Source organism: Heptranchias perlo, chromosome 13 (genome assembly GCF_035084215.1).
Source record: "Heptranchias perlo isolate sHepPer1 chromosome 13, sHepPer1.hap1, whole genome shotgun sequence".
NCBI lineage: Eukaryota > Metazoa > Chordata > Chondrichthyes > Hexanchiformes > Hexanchidae > Heptranchias > Heptranchias perlo.
In genome coordinates, this window is record NC_090337.1 from 21,611,797 (window position 1) to 21,633,204 (window position 21,408).

At 41.3% G+C, this 21,408-nt stretch overlaps 1 protein-coding gene across 4 annotated transcripts in view; it reads left to right on the forward strand.

The window, feature by feature from the left end:
• LOC137331368 (disks large homolog 1) overlaps positions 1-21,408 on the forward strand; it is a 371,837-nt gene that overhangs the window by 235,732 nt on the left and 114,697 nt on the right. For all 4 annotated transcript variants that reach the window (XM_067995121.1, XM_067995123.1, XM_067995124.1 and 1 more), the window contains exons 7-11: positions 497-547; positions 8,251-8,375; positions 13,408-13,577; positions 16,123-16,259; positions 18,064-18,208. In XM_067995121.1, the coding sequence (XP_067851222.1) occupies positions 497-547; positions 8,251-8,375; positions 13,408-13,577; positions 16,123-16,259; positions 18,064-18,208 (628 nt within the window). The remainder of the gene's footprint in view (positions 1-496; positions 548-8,250; positions 8,376-13,407; positions 13,578-16,122; positions 16,260-18,063; positions 18,209-21,408) is intronic.

A 21,408-nucleotide genomic window follows, 5' to 3' on the forward strand; every position in this document is an offset into this window, starting at 1 on the left:
CTTATTAGCTGAATTTTTTTTGGTACCATAAAATCTAATGTGTTTGCACCAATGTAAAAATTGCACTTGTGACTTTCGTTTGGCTGGCAAACAGTTATACCGTTGCATGAGTAACTCAGTCAGATTTACAGATCGTGAAAGCCTCCAGGAAGGTGAGACTTATGTATAGGAATTAATGTTGTAGAGTGATCATTGGGTTTCGTTGAACTGTTGTATTCATTATTTTTAAGTTTAAAGCATTGGAAAGGAGTAAAATCTGGGTCCTATGTCCAATCTGTTTGCTAAGTTCCAATCTGTCTCCTGTGAACATGAATCCACACCATAGAAGTAATCATTGCAATTTTACCAAAATTTTAATAACAATCCTGACCAATCAATCTGAAAGCTTTCCTTAAAATGAGAATTGAAATGTGAAGCATTTTTCTTTTTTTTTTCTAATGTGATTAATTACTTTTTCTAAGTTGGCATTTTACTTGTATCTTTGGTTCTCTTGCAGGTTAATGGTACAGATGCAGATTATGAATATGAAGAAATCACACTTGAAAGGGTGAGATGGCTATTTTTTGTTTCCTCTTGTAGCCGGAGATATTTTCCCGTTTCAGAAATTTTCACAAGAAATTCACTGAATTTGCACTGAATTAAAATGCGTATCATGCAGTTACTTTTTCTTTGACATCAGTCTTTTCCTGCCAATTTCACCCCCTCCATCGCCCAACGAAGACATTGAGTCCTTGCTTGGGTACTATTTCTCAGGCAACCGTTACACTCCAGCACCTCGCTCAACTTGCCATCCACGTGAGCCCTAATGGTGAGTATCAGCAGCCATTGAACTGCTGAGGTATCCCAGATGATCCTAATCCTGTCCTTTTCTGGCACACTTCCAGGGGTCACTGAGCATTGGCCAGGAATGGGACTGCTGGCTAGTTCCTTTTTTTTTCCTTTTCTCTTTCCCATTTTCTCCCCTCCCAATCACAAGGGCACTGAAATCAATTGCCACCCTACTACCGCCACCACAGCTGAAATCAGGTAAGAGATGACCGGCCACTTGTGATACAGCAGTGAACTCATCTAGTCTAACTGCTAATTCATCTGCAGTTTGAATATTTATAAAACAAACAACTTGCTCTCAAATTTCAACTGTATTTGAAAAGATTGCCACAAAATTACCCATAGTAAAAAAAAAATACAATGAAATGCAGTGTTTCCCATGGATGTGACCGAATGTTAAGTGGAATTATTGATCTGGCATTTGCATTTGATTTATGTCAACATGATATTCAGTTTTCTATTGTAGGCTTTAAACCATCTTTGGCCAATTTTTGTTAACCGCAGCTTCTAACAGTTTGGTTGCAGAATTTTGTTGTGCTCTGTGTCCTTAATGTGTGACCTTTGCACAAGAGGATTAATAATTGATATTACTGTAAATTTGTTGAATTATTCAGTTGGTTGCCAGGAAATCCTATATCCAACTGTATTTCAATCACCTGTGATCATTCTTTATTAAAGTTCTTGTCTTTGATCAGTCCCTTTTTTTTTCTCCTCCTGCCACAGAATTGTAGTCATACAGAAGGGAAAATCACAGTCGTCATATTTTTCTTAAGGTGTTTTAATGTCCTGATCGTATACTTTATCTTATTACATGTCAAAGCCCCATGGTTACTCCCTCTTTTCTCGTAAGACTCATTTCTTTCTAGAGAAAAGCTAAAGTGGATAGCACAGTTGCAAAATGTAAAAAAAAATTATCTTCTGTGTAGTATTTTTTGCATATTTATCATCGAATAAAATTGACAAAATTTGCCACCCACCTAGAACTTTACTAAAGAAATAGGGATCTGAAGACTGTAGAAGATCAGGACAATCGAGATCTGTACAGTACCGTTCTGCTGATGCTGAAGTGAAGCATTCCAGTTACCATAGATTGTATGTCTGCCAATTCTGAGAAGCAGTCGGTACCATCTTCAATGACATGTCATGGATGAGTCTGTCCTAGTCTCTGTGTCCTTTCCATTCCAAGGCTGAACAGTGCCCAGGACTTGAATGAGGCCACTGCCTTGGGGATTAACTATGATGTTGGATGGTACATTAATGTCATTCATTAATAATTGTGAACTGTATTGCCAGAAAGGAAATGGATTCATAAATCTCCAGACTCGCATCCCCTGTGTCAGTCAGCACCTTAACAATCATCCTTGCCTGACACCATACAGTCACGTAGTAATCATAGGAATTACCTCATCAGGAGTTACTTCAGTTTGTAGCATTTGGCTCTGAATTTTTGGGGGAGGGGGATCCTGTTATGGAAAATTGCTGATTCGAGGAAGGATTTGGCCAACGTTCCTTTGAACTGAATGGCTGTCTCTATCCAAACAGTGTTATTCTAGGCCAGTTGTAATCACATCTGTTTTGATACTTGAATCAAATTTTCAAAAACTTTCCATTCCCAACAATTCTGCATACTTTAGGAAAAGGAAAATGTTCTTTGGTTTACAAGCTCAATGACAATAGAGAAACTGATGTCCCCACAAATACTATTTATTTCATCTTTTCTTAATTCCATATGGTAATTCAAATGCATACAAAACCACCACTATGAGGGAGTATACTATAATAGCCTTTGCCCTATGAAAAGAAGTTCAATTAATTTGAGTAATGGATCAGCAAGTATATTGCAAGGGACATTCCAAACAAGAATGGCCTCTTATCTAATTTGACCAGGTGCCTCTCAAATGTTACAGGTATAGTATGTGCATCAATATCATTACTGAAAATAATTAGCTATTATTCCAATGGATAACTGAGCAATTTCAGAACTGCAGCAATCATGTGCCATAAATTCTGACAACTTGGTGCGTAGAGCTGTTTGTTCTCAAATACTCCAGACTCCAGATCTCTGGTGTACTGACACAATTCCAGGCAACTCCTTTATAAGCTATTGATGGTAAGTGGTTCTTTGGCAAGCAGATGAAGACTGTGTTAGATCTTTACATGAAGCATTAGCAAAACCTAAGCCAGCTACTTCTAAGCATGATGAACTCAATTCTCAACAAAATCTGCCATCCTTCTTGACTCTTGGGAGTTGGAAGAATTTTACATTTGTTGCCAGAGGAATAACAGGTAGTAGCTGCCAGCTCAAAAAAAAACCTAGTTATTGCCCATACCACACACCAGCATATGCTGAAACCTGAAAACACTACATCTTTCTGTCCCAGTTTGGGGTGGAGAGGGTGGCGGTGGGGGGGGTGGCCATAAGAATGACTGTAAAAGTGAAAGCCAGTAGGTCTCTTCAACCATGAAGTTTCCTTCAAATGGATGGGATGCTTCTATCTTAGGCATAAGGTACGCACCAGAGGCCAAGATAGTAACAATGCCTCAAATCATCCGGGTGTCACTTGCCATCTGCTGTTAAAAGGTACATACTTTTACATCAGATCAAATAGTCCACCCTCTACCTGCAAGAGCAGTACTGGGTCAGAATAAGTCTGTTGCATGTGGAGGATAATCGGGGGGGAAGAAAGAAAGGCATGTTATCTGTCTTAATAGGATTTTCCTTACATAATCCCTTCCCTGAGATATGAGTGAATTTGTGCTAATGGTCAAAGAAGTGTCAGACAATTCATGTGTTTGCTATGTTTGAGTGAAGGAACAGATAACAGATTTGTGGGTGCGTATTTATGGTGCATGAAAGCTATGACCAATTTGTGCTGGTAGCAAAATGTTCATGACATCTGAAATGTCACCACTTTAATATAAGTGACAGGAAAAACCCTTCCTTCCCCTGACTTGGATTTATTATTGCTTGCATACAAAACTGAAATGAAAGTCTCATTCCTCAATATCCTTGCCATTTCCAAGCTGATGAAAAACAATTTCTTACCGCTCTTTCATGTGTGAACATAGTGATTAGGATTAATGAACAAGAGAATCTGCTGACGTTAACCCTTGAATGAGTCTGGATTTTACTTCTGAATGGATGGGGAGAGATCTTGTAGGATAATTACATGTGGACTTAACTTAGCTGCTGAGCTGAATATAAAATGAGGAGTAGTGAGACCACATTTTTATCTTCACTTTGGGATAATTAAGAACTCTTGCTTATGGCCAAATGCTTTTTTAAAAAAACTGGTGCCATTGGTTTTGAATTAAATATTTTTATTGACATCCCAGAATAATTTAACAGCAATTTTTATGTCAGATATTTAGATTCAGATTAGGGACATCTGTTCACTGCTGCTAAATGTAGCAATATAATTAACTGCAGCAATGACCTCTAATGTTGCATTAACTCTATGCTTTCTACTGGCAGAGAAAGCTTAATTAGTTAGATTTGCTGGATCAAATGGTTGTCTTTTTAAAAAAAATCTAATTACTAATTCTGGTGGAATAACTTATCAAAATACTGGGCTCGATTTTAGGGTCGGGTTACCTGCGGGTTTCCAGCGGGGGGGCCCCGAAAATCCCGATCTCCGGTCACGTGACCGGATCGCGACGAAATCCCGGCCACTTCCGGGTACCGCGCTGACGTGCGGGGCTGCGCGCGCAAGCCCCGCTGGTGGGAATCCCGCAGGCAATTAAAGCCAGCGGGGTTCCACTTGAGAGTACTTAACTTGCTCGTTGTGGTCAGCTAATGAGCTGAAGCAGCTGTCAAAAGAGGAAGTGTGGGATTTTAGATTCAAGGCAGTGAGTTTCCCACACTGGGGGAAACAGTCTCCATCCAACCAGGCGTGTTGCAGCCAGCAGCCTGTGGCAGGTGCCAAGGTGCGCTCCACGGGGGAGAGCCCTCACCCACGCAGGAGGCCACCGCGTCACATAGGGCAACCCCTGCCCTCCACCACCCCCCGCCAAGCCAGAGGACAGACCGACACGAGACCGCAGCCCCAGTTCGAGGAACCACACACCTACCCTGCACAACCCCTCAGACCAACACCTGCCAGTTGGGTGGTGTGTGGACACCCTCGGAGGACGAAGAGCATGACCAGCACCAGCAGCCTCGCAGTCCACGCCGTCCGCCGCAGAGACGTGGATCCCCCCAACACGGTGTTGTTGCACGCCCACCTGCACAGCAGGAGGGAGGGCTACCGCAGAGAGAGACGCGTCGCAGAGGGCACTACCCTCGCCACAGGGTCCACAGACCGAGGCGCAGCTCCCCGGACCTCTCCGAGCAGCAGTGCACAGGGAGGCGCAGATTCGCTCGACATGTAGTCGTGGAGATCTGCAGCCTCTTTCATGCCGAGCTGCTCCTGGCTGGCCCCAGCACCAACTGCTTACCTGTCGCTGGCAAAGTCACCACTGCCCACCACAGCTTCTCCTCCGCATCCATCCAGGGTGCAGCCGGCTACACCGCCGATGTCTCTCAGTCGTCTGCGCGGACGAGCCCTGCAAATACACCTGCACCTACTCTGCAGTAACACGATGGGTGGCATCAGTGGTGGGTCCTCATAATGATACCCAGGAGCGGGCATTATTGGACACAACGGACAGGATTCGCGGAGACATGGCAGTGGTGGTGTCAATATAATGTGTGCTGTTTGTTGCTCTGAAATTCAATATGGGTAACACCCATGACAAACCCTCAGACACCCTTGTGCACCCCCTTCATGCTGACGAGACGTTTGCCTTACGCTGCCTACTGCACATATGTGATGCATGCCCTGTGGCTGCAGCACAGGTGGTGGCAGGTTGAGTGAGGCTGGCCGTGAGGGAGATGCACGAGAGGGTGAGTATGGGATGGAGCAATGAGATTGTATGAGGAGTGGGTTGCGTGTTAGTGGCAGGGTGAGTACTGGCGAGGTGAGTAGGTGGAGGTAAGATGAGGATGGGGTGTGAGTGGGTATGAAGGGTGATGTGACAGAATAGTGTTGGCGGTGCCGAAGGAGATGTGGGGTGGGGGCAGTGTTGTGGCAGACGGAGTGTAGGGGAAAGACTTCGTGTTCTCACTGTGGCGGACCTACTGCGGTCATTGCAGCGCCTCCTGCACTGTATGCAGGTGGGCCATATGTTGGTGGCGCAGGTGACCCCCTCTGCCACCTCGAGCCAGGCCTTGGTGGCAGAGGCTGGCCATTTCCTCCCGCCCGCCGGGGGGAAGATCTGTGTCCTCCCCCTCCTCCTCACCCCATCTGATGATAGCTGGGGTGAGGCATCATTAAACTGGGAGCAGCCTTCCCCCTGGGCTGCTCCATGCTGCAATTTGTCCCATTGGTTGCAGCATCTGTCAGTGGAGGACTGCCCCTTTAACTAGAGAGCCTCCAGCTGACAGATCGTACTGCGCATGCGCAGCCCGCCCGACGCGCAGGCCAGCGCCGTGGACCCCGGAGGAACAGGTAATTGATTCCTATTAGTGGGTTGCCTGCTACGATCGCGTGGGCAACCCACTAATTTCGCCGTCCGCGTTTTCGACGCTCCCGGAGGACCACCCGCTGGGAACCCACAGGCCTGCTAAATTCGAGCCCACTGTGTTTGTAGATGCACTGTAGAGATATCTGGTGTATACACCAAGGGAATTGAGGCACTAGGACAATTTATACTCAAGGAAACTCACTCCACTGTATGTTTACTGGTGGAATGTGTGGTCCTAATGACTATGATTAGTTACATGTGTAGTTGCCAGCAGCAAAAAGACTTGGGGAAACTCTTTAAAATCATTTTGTTAGTTCAAAAATGTGAAAGAAAAATGAATGTGTGGGCCTTTACTGTTACCTTTTGAACAGTACATGATTTTTTTAGTGAAGTTTTGCCAGCTTGGAAAAGAAAACATGAAGTCAAAAAGTTGTGGCTTTTGCGAAGCAGCTGAAAAGCAATTAATATTGCATTCTAAGTGCAAGGTGTGATGTATGTAATCGGGCAGAAATTGCTCAGAGCAGTGAACAAAGAGTGCTCGCTGCTCCGTAGATTTATACTTCGAACTCTTTACTTCGGGCACTTCCTCGAATAGGAAGCGGAGAAGATCCCAGCGTCAGTTCAAGCGAAGCTCGGACACAAGCGAGAGGATCACACTCTCCCCTCGACTAATCAGATTGCAGCATTTTTGACAAGCTGCGTTAACTGTATCTGCAGGCTTCCAACGTGAAAACCAGGAAGAGAAAGGTACAACATTAAAATTATTGTAAAATGTTAGACAGCGAAAAAAAGAGGGTAAGGAATAACTGAATTAAATAAAAGTGACAAAAGGGAAAAGTAAAATAAAAAATTTTAATTAAAAAAAAATTTTCAAAGACCAAATACTATTAAAATAAGAAGTAATGCGACTCCACATTTTTAAAAGTTAATTTTTAGTTGTTTGGCAGTCATCAAGACTTACCATGCTATTAAAACTTAGTTTAGACCTGTTACTTTTAAGCGTACCTGTTTTGTGGTGATATTAGTTACTTTCCAGCTGGGAGGATGAGCAAGTTGGTACTTTTTCAACAATTTCACTAATTACAGCCGGCGATATCCATTTTAATTCGAAGCTGTCATATCGCTGGTAAACCAGTAGGAGCAAGTTCCGGATTTCCGCGTTTCACTGCGCATGTGTGAACACCGGAACTTGCTCCTCCATTTCACCACTAACAACGGTGAGCGCCATTGAGCACTCCATTATTTAGTAAGCAGTTTCTACCCCAATATGTTTGTTTATAATATGTACAACAGCTCAGAGCAACATTCATTTTACTTTCCTATAGTTCATCCTTCAAAAAAAGTTATGTCTTGAGCATAACTGGAATATACTTGCCGATCCATTACTCAAATTCTTTGAACTTCTTTGAACTTCTTTTCATGAGGGGGTGGGTGGGGAGAAGGAGGCAAGTAAGTGACCTGTTCCCAGATCTCTACCAAAGCTACTTTGTCATCATCCAGTGGGAGTGCACAGCACTTTTTCACTTCTCCCTGTTGGGAAGCACCTGACCCCTGCTCTGCACCTCCTCCAATGGCCTGGTCAAGATCAGGCTATCAATGGGGATTGTGAACCCACAGTCTGCGGAGCAGTGCCTTGGGGCATCAAAATGTTTGACTGCAGTTTCTGGTTTTAGTTGAGATTGTGTTATCATTTCATATTTTTGTAAAAATTTACATTTGTTAGCATAAAAAGTTGTCAGAAACAAAAATGTAAAGTATTGCTTTCCTTATTGGAGAAGAACTTGCTGCCGACAGAAATTATATTAAAAATGAAACAGTCACTGATTCCCACAAAATCATTTTCATAATGACTTACTTTCTCATGTGTTCAGTACTTGAGTTCTTTGCCTGAGTTTTCTATTTATGCTCTTACAATAGGGAAATTCTGGCCTTGGCTTCAGCATTGCGGGTGGCACAGATAACCCACACATTGGCGATGATCCGAGCATATTCATTACAAAAATCATTGCAGGAGGTGCAGCTGCACAGGATGGAAGACTGCGGTATGTCTAATCGTAATGCATTGCTGTTTACTTCCTTATGTAAAACAAACATTGATTCAGTGAAGTCTGTTATGAAGACTGCATTGACGGGTCTTACAAAAAATTATTGGCAGCTTCACCGAAGCTGGTATTGAGATGTTTCTTTAGCTATTTTAGTGGGGGGAGGGGGGGGCGAGTTCAGATTCTAGTGATGAATGAAACTGTAAATGTAACGATTAGAATTGGTTAATAAAAATGTATAAACTGAGGTTGTAACCAATTCCAGCAGTTACTAAAAGCAGGGAGGACATAATTTTTTTTAAAAAAGCTATTTCTGTATGTGCATTTCCTGCTCATCCTGGCAAATGCAAATTATTAAAATACCTTTTATTGGAAGCCAGTCATTTGGAATGTACAAAGAAAAACTATCGCCAATAAAATATACCTCAGCACAAGAGTCTGAATTTCTGCAGCCCATGTCTTGAAAATAGCCTTCCCAATCATATTCTATGCTGCGTTCTAACTTGCAGTCTGAAGACCAATTAAACTCTGACCTCATCTGCATAGTTCTCTCATTGAACAATGAAACTCTAATTGACCAGAAGCTCTGTTTGTGCCCTCAATGGGACATAGAGCCACCGGCTGCAGAATAATGCATTGTGTATTGCACAATATAGCACTCCTGTTTGTATAAAACAGCCTGTTGTCTGACTTACTGTGAGCAGCGCCAGAGGAAGAGTGAGTGTGTGCGGTGTTGCTCGTGGGAAATCTGAATATGTGCTGTTTTATAAGAGTAGGAATGTTGTAAAATAAGATGTATCTATGTGTTCCTTTGAGGCAGGAAGATGTAATTGCTTTGAATTCTTGAAATGAATGCTGGGGTCAGTGATAAGAACATAGGAACATAAGAAATAGGAGCAGGAGTAGGCCAACCGGCCCTTCGAGCCTGCTCTGCCATTTAATAAGATCATGGCTGATCTGATCCTAACCTCAAATCTAAATTCATGTCCAATTTCCTGCCCGCTCTCCGTAACCCCGAATTCCCTTTACTTCTAGGAAACTGTCTATTTCTGTTTTAAATTTATTCAATGATGTAGCTTCCACAGCTTCCTGGGGCAGCAAATTCCACAGACCTACCACCCTCTGAGTGAAGAAGTTTCCCCTCATCTCAGTTTTGAAGGAGCAGCCCCTTATTCTAAGATTATGCCCCCTCGTTCTAGTTTCACCCATCCTTGGGAACATCCTCACCGCATCCACCCGATCAAGCCCCTTCACAATCTTATATGTTTCAATAAGATCGCCTCTCATTCTTCTGAACTCCAATGGGTAGAGTCCCAATCTACTCCACCTCTCCTCATATGTCCACCCCCTCATCCCCGGGATTAACTGAGTGAACCTTCTTTGTACTGCCTCGAGAGCAAGTATGTCTTTTCTTAAGTATGGACACCAAAACTGTATGCAGTATTCCAGGTGCGGTCTCACCAATACCTTATATAACTGCAGCAATACCTCCCTGTTTTTATATTCTATCCCCCTAGCAATAAACGCCAACATTCCGTTGGCCTTCTTGATCACCTGCTGCACCTGCAAACTAACTTTTTGATTTTCTTGCACTAGGACCCCCAGATCCCTTTGTACTGCAGTACTTTCCAGTCTCTTGCCATTAAGATAATAACTTGCTCTCTGATTTTTCCTGCCAAAGTGCATAACCTCACATTTTCCAATATTGTATTGCATCTGCCAAATCTCCGCCCACTCACCCAGCCTGTCTATATCCCCTTGTAGGTTTTTTATGTCCTCCTCACTCTCTACCTTCCCTCCCATCTTTGTATCATCTGCAAACTTTGATATGTTACACTCGGTCCCCTCCTCCAAATCGTTAATATAGATTGTAAAGAGTTGGGGACCCAGCACCGACCCCTGTGGAACACCACTGGCTACTGGTTGCCAGTCCGAGAATGAGCCATTTATCCCAACTCTCTGCTTCCTGTTAGATAACCAATCCTCCACCCATGCCAGAATATTACCCCCAATCCAGTGATTCTTTATCTTGAGCAATAATCTTTTATGTGGCACCTTGTCGAATGCCTTCTGGAAGTCTAAATGCACTACGTCCACTGGTTCCCCTTTATCCACCCTGTACGTTATGTCCTCAAAGAACTCAAGCAAATTTGTCAGACATGACTTCCCCTTCGTAAAGCCATGCTGACTTTGTCCTATTAAATTATGTTTATCCAAATGTTCCGCTACTGTCTCCTTAATAATAGACTCCAAAATTTTACCCACCACAGATGTTAGGCTAACTGGTCTATAATTTCCAGCCTTCTGCCTACTACCCTTTTTAAATAAGGGTGTTACATTAGCAGTTTTCCAATCTGCCGGGACCTTTGCCTTGATAAGTCAGACTGCACATCAGAACCTTGGCTGTGTGAGATTGACAGGTCAGCTAAGAAGTTCTGAGACATTGAGGAGCATGTAGGTTCTTAGAAGGAGCTGAGACACAGCATTTTCAGATTGTTTTGCTTTTATAAGAAAGATAAATGGAAATAGAAAGATTTATTTTCCATATAGTGAGAAACTAGGAACTGTGGAGGACCAAAGAGGTTTAGGTGCCCGTGTACACAAATCACTAGAACCTAGTGGCCAGGTACAAAAAGCAATCAAAAAGGCTAATGGAATGTTGATCTTTATCTCAAGGGGACTGGAATACAAAGGGTTGGAAGTTCTGCTTAAATTGTATCGAGCCTTGGTCAGACCCCATCAGAAATACCGCATTCAGTTCTGGACACCGCACCCCACGTCTCAGGAAGGATATACTGGCCTTTGAGGGAGTGCAGTGCAGATTCATCAGAATGTTATTGGGGTTTAAAAGGTTAAATTATGAAGACAGTTTGTATTCCTTTTTGTTTAGGAGATTGAGGGATGATCTGATCGAGTTGTTTAAAATGATAAAAAGGATTCGTTAGGGTCGGTAAAGAGAATCTGATTCCTCTGGTCGGGGAATCCAGAACAAGAGGGTATAATAAAATTAGAGCTTGGCCATTCAGGAGTGAAATCAGGAAACACTTCTTCATGTGAAGGGTATTAGAAATCTGGAACACTCTACCCCAAAAGGCTGTGGATGCTGGGTCAATTAAAGCTATTTTTAAAAAATCTTTCTTTTAAATAGAAGTGCATCCCTCTTCCCCAGCCCCTCCTCCCCTCCCGTGTGTGTGTGTGTGTGTGTGTCTTCCCCCTCCACCCCTCCTTTTACCTTTGGATATGTTAATAGCAAAATATCAGTAGCAGTTAGGACTGCTTAAAGAAATGTGTGAAGTCGTGGAAGAAGAAAAAAATCTAATGTGTGGATAGGTCATTTCTAGCTATTGGGCTAGGAACTTGTAACTGAATAAAATTCAGAGAAGAAATTATTGTAAAAAATGAATGCTGTTTGCGACTCTATCTGCCTTGACCATACGCTCCTTACTCATACCCTCTTCTACCCCTCTGAACTCCTTCCTACCTGATTGGATCTATCTCAAAATCTGGAACAAATTGCACTGATGTAATAGAAAATGATGTGTCCATCACGAAATCTGAAGTGTTTCAAATTAAATATACGTCTCGACCTCTGCTGGTGCTTTTGAGGCAGCTGTTTGAATTTCATGCAAGAGTATCGCAAATCTATCTCCTAACATTTTCTCTCTCACTTTGAGAAAGCATTATTATTGTATCCCTTAGATCCTATGACTTAGGTTCACAGCTCAGCATGTGAGGATTTACAGTTGGTGCAATATGTGTACATTACCTGCTTGTCATTCCAGATCATCCTAATAAAATTTTAAAGGGTTTAAGAACATGACAAATAGGAGCAGGAGTAGACCATATGGTCCCTCGAGTTTCTACTGCAGGGTGGTACATTTTTGCATAAAATGTTCATAATGTTTCCTCATCCCTCTGGAGATTGTTTCCTAGAATGATATGTGGCACATCTTCACCCAATTAGTCTGCTTCACTCCAAATTAACTCAAATGACAGTGTCAGTATTAAGCCTACTGTATCCATCATTCTGCCATGTACTGCCTGGGGATATAGGAGTCAGTTTACAAATGAGCAAGAAGGGAGGAAATCAGCTGCAATCTGCTTAGTTTATGCACTTTTAAAGTTATTGTGGTCTTTTATATTTGACATAGTCACCAATTAAGTTTTATGTAGCATCTTTAAAATTGTTTATTTAGTATTGGTATTCATCAAAATTTGAAATCTAATGATGGTGTAAGAAAATACATTGATCCAAAAATTCCATACAGAATACCAGTGACAAAGCTGAACACACTCCAGAACAATTTAGTCCTTTGAAGCTCTATATAGAAGCTCACATGCAGAGTTTATTAGCACTTGAGGCTGTTGGAACTTTATCTCAAGGGGACTGGAGGACTCTGATGAGGTGAAATTGGTCTTCAGCAGTAGTCAGTGGAAAAGAAAATCTGACGTGGTGTAAAAATAGGCTGCTGATTTGCTACTGGCGAAGACCAATTTCACCCCCTGAACCTACTGTTCAGTGGCCCAGCACACATTCTACTGGCCTATGGTCTTAAATATCCATTCGGGTTAATTTTGAGAGTCTGCTGTCATTTTTACAGTTCCCTCCAGCTGTATCCATGTTTTGCATCACCTAATCTATTATGTCAATGTTAAAAGTGTTGCATATATAGACATTTCCTTTAACTGTCACTTAATTTGGTAAACTCTCCCAATGCTCTCCTGGTCGGCCTTTCATCTTCCACCTTCCATAAACTTGAGATCATCCAAAACTCTGCTACCAGCAATGTTGCATAAGACAAGGAAAATAGAAGAGCAAAACAAGTGAGGGGGGAGGGGGGGAAAGATTAAAGAAAACCATAAAACAAGGGTGCAGAGTCAAAAAATAGGACACAGAGACATGAGGGAATTTTTTTAAACAAATTTTCTATCATTATTTTTCCTTTACATTTTTCATGAACAACCTAATTTTTAAAAAACTGCAACGCTGTTCAGCTTGAAGCTTGTTTGAATGTCATTTTTTTTATTCTAGGGTGAATGACTGCATCCTTCGGGTAAATGATGTAGATGTAAGGGAAGTAACACATAGTAAAGCAGTTGAAGCTTTAAAAGAGGCTGGATCGATTGTGAGATTATATGTGCGGAGAAGGAAACCAGTCACAGAAAAGATCTTAGAGATAAAACTTGTTAAAGGGCCAAAAGGTAGGTTCTACATCGAAGTACAAAAAAAAACTGTTTTTGCATCCTTGTCACAGATTGCACATTTTAAAGTCTGAAAGATTCTGTCATTGTTTATAAATTAGATAAATATGGCAATGTTCTCTTTCTGCGCTCGCTATGGTCTTTCTCTCCGCCCTCCAAAAATCTTCCACACCCAGGCATTATGGGATGTATGGCCAGAGTAATACAGTACAAATCCCAGAAGGAAGTGACGAGTCCATACAAGACATTGTGCTCGACAGAATTGCTGAGTACAATTCTGGTTGCATACAACAAAAGGAGAGTCAGCCGTTTGAGACTGTGCAGAACTGTCAACCAAACTGATACCTAGTTTAATACATCTGAGTTATGAGGAGAGCCTGGGTTTGTTTTCTCAGGAGATGTGAAGGCTCAGGGAAGATATTGATCAAGTATTCCAAATCCTTAAAGTATACGGTAAGTTGAACCCTGATAACATATTTGAGATTGCCATAAATTCTCAAACTGGGGGACATGGGCGAGTTGGCCATTCATTTAGATCATGGCTTATCTGTACCTCAACACCATTTACACACCCTTGTTCCATATCCCTCGATACCCTTGCCCAGCAAAAATCTGTCGATCTCAGTCTTGTAAATTTCAATTGACCTAGCATCCATTAGCCTTTTTGGGCAGTGAGTTCCAGATTTGCACTATCCTTTGGTGTGAAAAAGTGCATCCTGATTTCATTCCTGAATGGCCTAGTTCTAATTTTAAGATTATGCCCTCTTGTTCTGGATTCCCCCACCAGAGGAAATAGTTTCTCTCTATATTGCATGTCAAATTTTTTTTTTTTTAAACACCTCAATTAGATCACCCCTCAACCGTCTAAACTCAAAGAAATTCAAGCCAAGTTTATGCAACCTGTCCTCATGATTTTACCCAGTATGTCCTTCCTGAGGTTCAGTGGCCAAAATTGAACGCAGTACTCCAGATGGGGTCTGACCAATGCTCTGTGCAACCGAAGCATCATTTCCTCACTTTTGTATTCCGACCCCCTTGAGATAAATTAGCATTTTTGATTAATTTTTGTACCAGTGTACTAGCTTTTAGTGATTTGTATACACTGACCCCTAAATCCCTTTGCTGCTCCACAGTTACTAGTTTCTCAACTATTTAGAAAATATTTTGATTTGTCTTTCTCAGACCCAGTGGGTACCTCACACTTCCCCACATTGAATTCCATCTGCCATAGATTAGTCTGTCTGTATCCTTTTGAAACTTCCTCTTCCCATACACAGAGTTTACTGTGCCATTTGCAAATTTGGATATACAACACTTATTCCTTCATCCAAGTCATTAATATATATGGTAAAAAGCTGTTAATATTTTATGGGAAAGTGCATAGAGATATATAGATATAACTTTTAACCATTTCCTCAAAATCGATCTAATTCTCCCTTAAATTTTCTATGAAATGGGTGATTGAGAGTTGGCTTTTGGGAACAGCCAGCTCTATTAAAGTCTTTTCTGGTTCTGTACATTGTTGTGACAAAATCCTGTATTTTTGGATAATTCACTACTCTATGCCAGTTACACTGTTTCTAGGTGAGCAGTTTGAACTCATAGGATTAGTTGCAGCTTCCCTTTCTGTGGCCACTTCTGTTTCGTGTAGAACTACCATCAAAAATCTGACATGGCTTTGTGGTGGCTGATATGTTTGGCGCTTGGTAGTTCATTGAGCAACGCAATGACTTGTCATTTAATCACTGGTAATCTGGCTGAAGGTGAGGACAGTCTTGGTGCTATTGACAAATGAATCTGATCTGGTATGTAAATTAGAATTGCTCAGCATACATGAAATTAATCTGGTTTCACTCACATCAAGAAACACTAGTACGAATCTTGCTATTTCAATTTACACCCCATACCCTTCAGGTATGGGCTTTGGCTTCACAGAACCTGAATTTTGACCTGTAGAACTTTGTCCAAATTCTTGTTCCTAATAACTTCTTATTTATGACTGATTTTCTTGTCTCAATTATTTTTTTGCAATAGCAAACAACTGAAAATACGGCATACTCTCTCTTAGCTCCCTGTGCTGATTCCCAGTAAAAGCTTTGGTTTGCCATCTATTATACTTCTATTTTAAAGGTTGCAGGATCTTGGCTGCTAGATTTTTCATATTGCACCTTGGGATATTAACACACCTCATCATCAGGCAATACTTAGCTCCCAAAGAACGTGTTCGAGGACACTGTGTATTTAGCAGTAACATTGGAGTGAAAAATTGGTGCCAGTGAAAGTAAAAATTAAAGCTGGTGAGCAGATGATACATATCTGCAAACCCATTGGACTCTACTCCACTGAAAATGTTGCATTGATGGAATATATCATTGGATATGGATCGCATTGGGAATCAGAGTTTTATGCTGTGTTGGGTTGATAAGTGTCCCATTACTGTGAGAGTAGTTCCCCTCCTCCCCCATCAAGACTTTCAGTTGAATTGAAATATGAATGGTACCCTGTCTCAATGTCTCTCTTTTTTCCCCCTCTCTTTCAAAAAAAGGTCTTGGGTTCAGTATAGCTGGAGGTGTTGGAAACCAGCACATTCCAGGCGATAACAGCATCTACGTAACCAAAATTATTGAAGGAGGAGCAGCGCATAAAGATGGCCGGCTACAGATAGGGGACAAGATTCTGGCAGTAAGTTCCAAGTGTACTTTGTAATGCTCTTGCCAATAGGTTAGTAAATCTTTTTTGCAGAATTTGATAAGACGGACTAAATTTACACGGTCTGTAAAACTGTGACATGTCTGTACCAACTCAGGCTGTTTAAACAGATGTGTAGACTACAGGGACAATGGACGTTGCTCTGACACCTGCTAAGCACATGCATTTTGCATCTTCTAATGGAAAAGATAATTTTAGGTGACTTGCCCAGCAGGTCCATCTCCAGCTGGCTGCCAATAAGTGAATGGAGATCCATTTCCTTTCTGGTCCTGAATGTTGAGCATGGCAGACCAGTACCATTATTCTAAGTCGCTACCAGCTGGAACTTTTACATTCCATTTCCTTCCATCTGAGAATTTAGTAAATGTAGGTTCCTCCTGCTATGGATTATACTCTTGCACCTCTGTTTTGTAAACTACAAAACTTGCAAACTGTTGATCAGAATAGCTATGATTATATAAAAAAAAATTGAGGATTTTTAATTGAACAGTTAATATTCAGATGACGCTAAATATCAGTGTATCAAACATTCTTTCCTTCAAGAGACCACAATGAGCATCTTGTCGGTCAAGTTACATTTGGTCATTGCTACCTGGATGTTTTTAGCATTGCAGTAGTTTTTGTCGCACTACACTGCTGGCAACTATGGTGACCACTTATTCCCACAAGATATATAGACCTCTAATTTATGAGGATTCTGACCATCCAATTTACTGCTTCATGTTACGTAAGTGTGCTTTGATGTTTTTCAGTGAAGATTTTTTTTAAATTTCCAATATGTTATGTGAAGCTCATTGTATAATGGGCCCATTTATCTACGGATGCTAGCTAAGAACTTGCCAAAAAAGACTGGAAGCAATAAAAAGAAAGCTGACCTTCATTGGTCTCAGTTATATTACTGATGATTTCCATTTCTGTGCCAGTACTTTGCTTTCCCCTCTCCTGAAATATGGATTCCATAACCAACACCACCTATTGGAAACAACAGAACTTTCACCTCCCAAATGTTGCGACTACACTTTCCAATTACTTCCGCAAATAGAATCTGCGTTAAACCTCTGAAAATTCAGCAACTTAATTAGAATTGGCGTTTTATGAAGCTGATGGTGAATACTGCTTTAGTGATGTTTTTGTTTCCCTACCCAAATATTTTCAAAATCTGTTGTAGGTAATTCACTGTCCCATCTAAACTTTAATCTTTCTCGCGCATGCGTTCGGTGGTAAGCGTCCTTATATCGATCCAGTACAACTTCTGGTGGATTGACTTGGCAAGCCATATTGATGGCAATTGAGATACTAGATTGTCTGCCCATACAGCTAAAGAGCAATTGTTGATTTTTGGGAGGGGAGAATAAGAAGGCCAAAAGCTGCAGAGGTCATGGGCTAGCTTATGGTGTGTTTTTTTTTTTCTCTGACTCTCTTCAGATTTTTCAAATTCTAGTAATCAGCATCCTTGGTGTTCGAATAAGCTAGTAGATTAAGGTTGTTAAATTTATTTTCTATTTTTAATGCTGAGCTGATTGAATCATAAATTAGAGTTGGCAAGGATTTGTTATGCATTAAAAGCAAATAGCCATTTTGTATGCTATTAATTACTTATATATTAGCTGACTTCCATTTACTTGGCATATGCCATTGAACTGTCTTTACTATCAAGTATTCAACTACACTGCCTGCATATGAATGTATCGATCTCATGAATCACATATCAAATATCCACCTATGGATTTCCAGGTTATGTATTCATTATTTTTGTGTTGCCTTTTGTGTAATTCAGGTTAACACAGCCAGCCTAGATGAAGTTACCCATGAAGATGCAGTGACTGCTTTAAAAAACACAGCAGAAGTGGTGTACTTGAAGGTCGCAAAGCCTACCAGCATGTATATGAATGATGGGTATGCACCTCCAGACATCACCAATTGTAAGTCTCTCACAATTGCTGTTTACTGATGGTATGGAGTGATTACAAGGTTGCAAGTTAACCCTTAAAGGATGTATTATTTTTAAATTATATATTTTATCATAACATATACCAGACACTACTTAGTCTGTATTAGTGCTAAATAGTTAATTATAAAGTAGAATGTCCAGAATTGCAGTCTTGAACTGGTTAATGCTATTTTCTGGAGCTTTGCATTCTTCCTCATTGATTTGTTCTCCTTGTGCAATAAAACAGGCTCACTGACCAAATGGGGAAATTAGAGAGATGTTTCCCTTAAAATTTTTACTCACTGCAATCACAAGGGCTATATAATCTTCCCCAGTCCCATGCTGCACCAAAATTGTAGCTCCAGCCTAATGCTCAGTATTTGGGCCATTAGAAGCAGTGTTCTGCTGTTGCTCGATCAGTGAGGGGAAAAAAATTAAGCCTATATTGATTTGGCTGATTCTGACTTACAGCTTCAGTGGTATCCAATTACAATATTGAAAATTTCCCACACTGGAACATTTTATTTTTGTTCTAGAACCTTGGTTTAGAACTAAGTACTCTGGTGCACACCTGGAAATTCTTGGTCTTGTTTTGGCACCCTTGAATGGTGATTGTCGAAAGTGTCTTTGCCTTCCATTGAAACAAATCTTCAAAGAGAGTAAAGCTTGTCTGCCTCTTTAGACACCTGGAGGACTGATATCCTGGCTAGTGATTTAGGAAGAAAAAATATACATGTTTGCTGACCAGAATTCAAGCCAAATCTACAGTCCAAATTTTGGGAAAACTATAAAGCAAAAACTCCTCTAAAAGGAGGATATAGTAATCCGTGGAATTTCCGCGAGAGGTTGAGGTGGGCTCTTGATAATCTTGTGTTTAACCTTGAGTGATCTGGCAGTCTTTCAGAGAAGAGTAGAAGAATACTTCTGTGAACTGGGGAAAAATAGTGCCTCTATGCCACCATGACAAACATATAAACAATTTTTAAAAAAATTTAACAGATTTAGCAAGAGTGTACCATTACATACATACAATATCCTGCAATTTCTCCACAAGAAATGAGGGAAAACCCTTGCAATTTTTGTCAGTATTTCACTATGAATGAAGGAAGCTGTGCCCAAGCATGAATCACTGTCTTTGGGGGAGGGGGAGCAAATTGGAAATGAAAATCATTTACTTTATCCAGAAAGTCTTCAGTCAAGTGTTCTGAAACAAATGCTGCTCTGTATGCAGAGATCCAGCTTGCAACACTGCATTTTCTTTTGGGAGCTCTGGCCAGTTACCATGATACACCCCCCCCCCCTCAGAATGCAATGTATGAAGGAAAAATAAAGTCGTGAGCCAAATTTAACACCTGTAATGACAGTTTAAAAAGATTAGAGGAATGTTCCTTTAATGTACATCATAAAAAATGAAGTTCCTCTTTGAGGTTGAATGTTTTTGGCTTTGTTCATAGAACAGTTGGGCACAACCCTACCTGGTGTAATTTAAAGATGAAGTGGAAGAAATTACTGGAAGGGTGTGCACTAACAACTTGCTGGCTCAAATTTCCATGATCTTTGCTCCCAGGGAACGTCCACTTCCTTGACTGCTAAGGGCAGGAAAAATTGACTGGCCCATTTGGGTGGATCTCTGCTCTCTTTATTTTGCCCAGGGATTTCCAGGCGTTGTCCAGGGGATGGATTTAGGCACAGGCCTATAACAGGCATGCAAATAAAACAGGAGGGAGGCATTCTGAGCCTCACTCAGTTTCCTATGGCTACAGTCACTGGGCGCCCCTGTTCTGAGGCAGCCAAGATTTTGCAGGCACTTGGGACCCTCCAGGGCCCCTATCCTGGAGGCCTGCAGCTGTGCTGAAACTTGCACCTGTTTTCCAGTAGCAAGAACCAACCTGGGATGGGCTTGTGTCCTTAAGCCATGTTAATTGTCCAGGCAGGAAATACCGGACTCCTGAGCATAGACAGGAGCAGCGCACTTCATGTGTGCTTTTGCTGTCAGAACTGAGCAGAGAGGAGGCCAGGTAAACTGGCCCCATTGTTTTTAACATCTGTGCATTTCTTAAACAGAACAATGTTTGCCGACCCCCTACACTTAGATATAGTTCTTTGTCAAGCTAAATATAGTATAATCAATACATTATCATTAAAAGACAATGTGTATTTAAAGGGAATTAAGTTTCAATGATGAAACGGTTCCTTTTGTTACATTATTTTCCTGTCAAATTAATTGCTTTGAGTTTTTTGGCTCTTTCTTGTTCTGATCTGAGCACTACGTGCTTGCTTAATTAGGTCACCAAGACATCTTTATCCAGATGAGAATTAGACATGCCAGTGATTTTTTTTAAAAACTACCAAACCTTGATCAGCTTCAGAAAAGCTGACACAGCCCGAAAAAACTGGCAACTCAAATGACCCTGAATATAAAATCATGTACAGCCCTGAAGTCAGTGACCACCGATGTGACACTCCACTAATGATGCTATTTTGTAGTGTCATGTTGAAATTGTTCCATGACAGATTTGTCAACTTCCAAAGAGACAGTGAGCTGTGAAATCGTGAAATTTATTTTCGAGGTGGAGCTCAGGAGATGTCATATGCAATTTTTTGTCCTGTGAAATGATATAACAATGCCAAATGCTGATCAAGCAACCACAATCATCAGTCTTGTTTTAAATCTATTTTTTTTCCCATTTTATATTGCTCTTGTGCAATCTTATTCCCAGCCTAGAGGGCTGGCAAATGCCTGTTCCAAAATTTGTCCAAATACCATATTCTACCTCTATACAAGATTGATAACATGGTACTTCCCCAATTTCCTTTATTCCCCCACAATATGGAAGTAACCTGGCTGTCTCCCAATACCATGTTAGCAACAAGAGCCACTCACGTGAAGAAAGGTGAATTTAATCCTACAGGTTACTACTGTTCAGTGCTTTAGGAGCGATTTAGGTGTTAAGAACATAAAAATTAGGAGCAGGAGTAGGCCATGCAGCCCCTCGAGCCTGCTCCGCCATTCAATAAGATCATGCTGATCTACCTCAACTCCTCTTTCTTGTCCTACCCCCATATCCCTTGATTCCCTTAGTGTCCAAAAATCTATCGACCTCGGTCTTGAATATACCCAACGACTGCGCGTCTACAGCCCTCCGGGGTAGAGAATTCCAAGGATTCACAACCCTCAGTGAAGAAATGTTT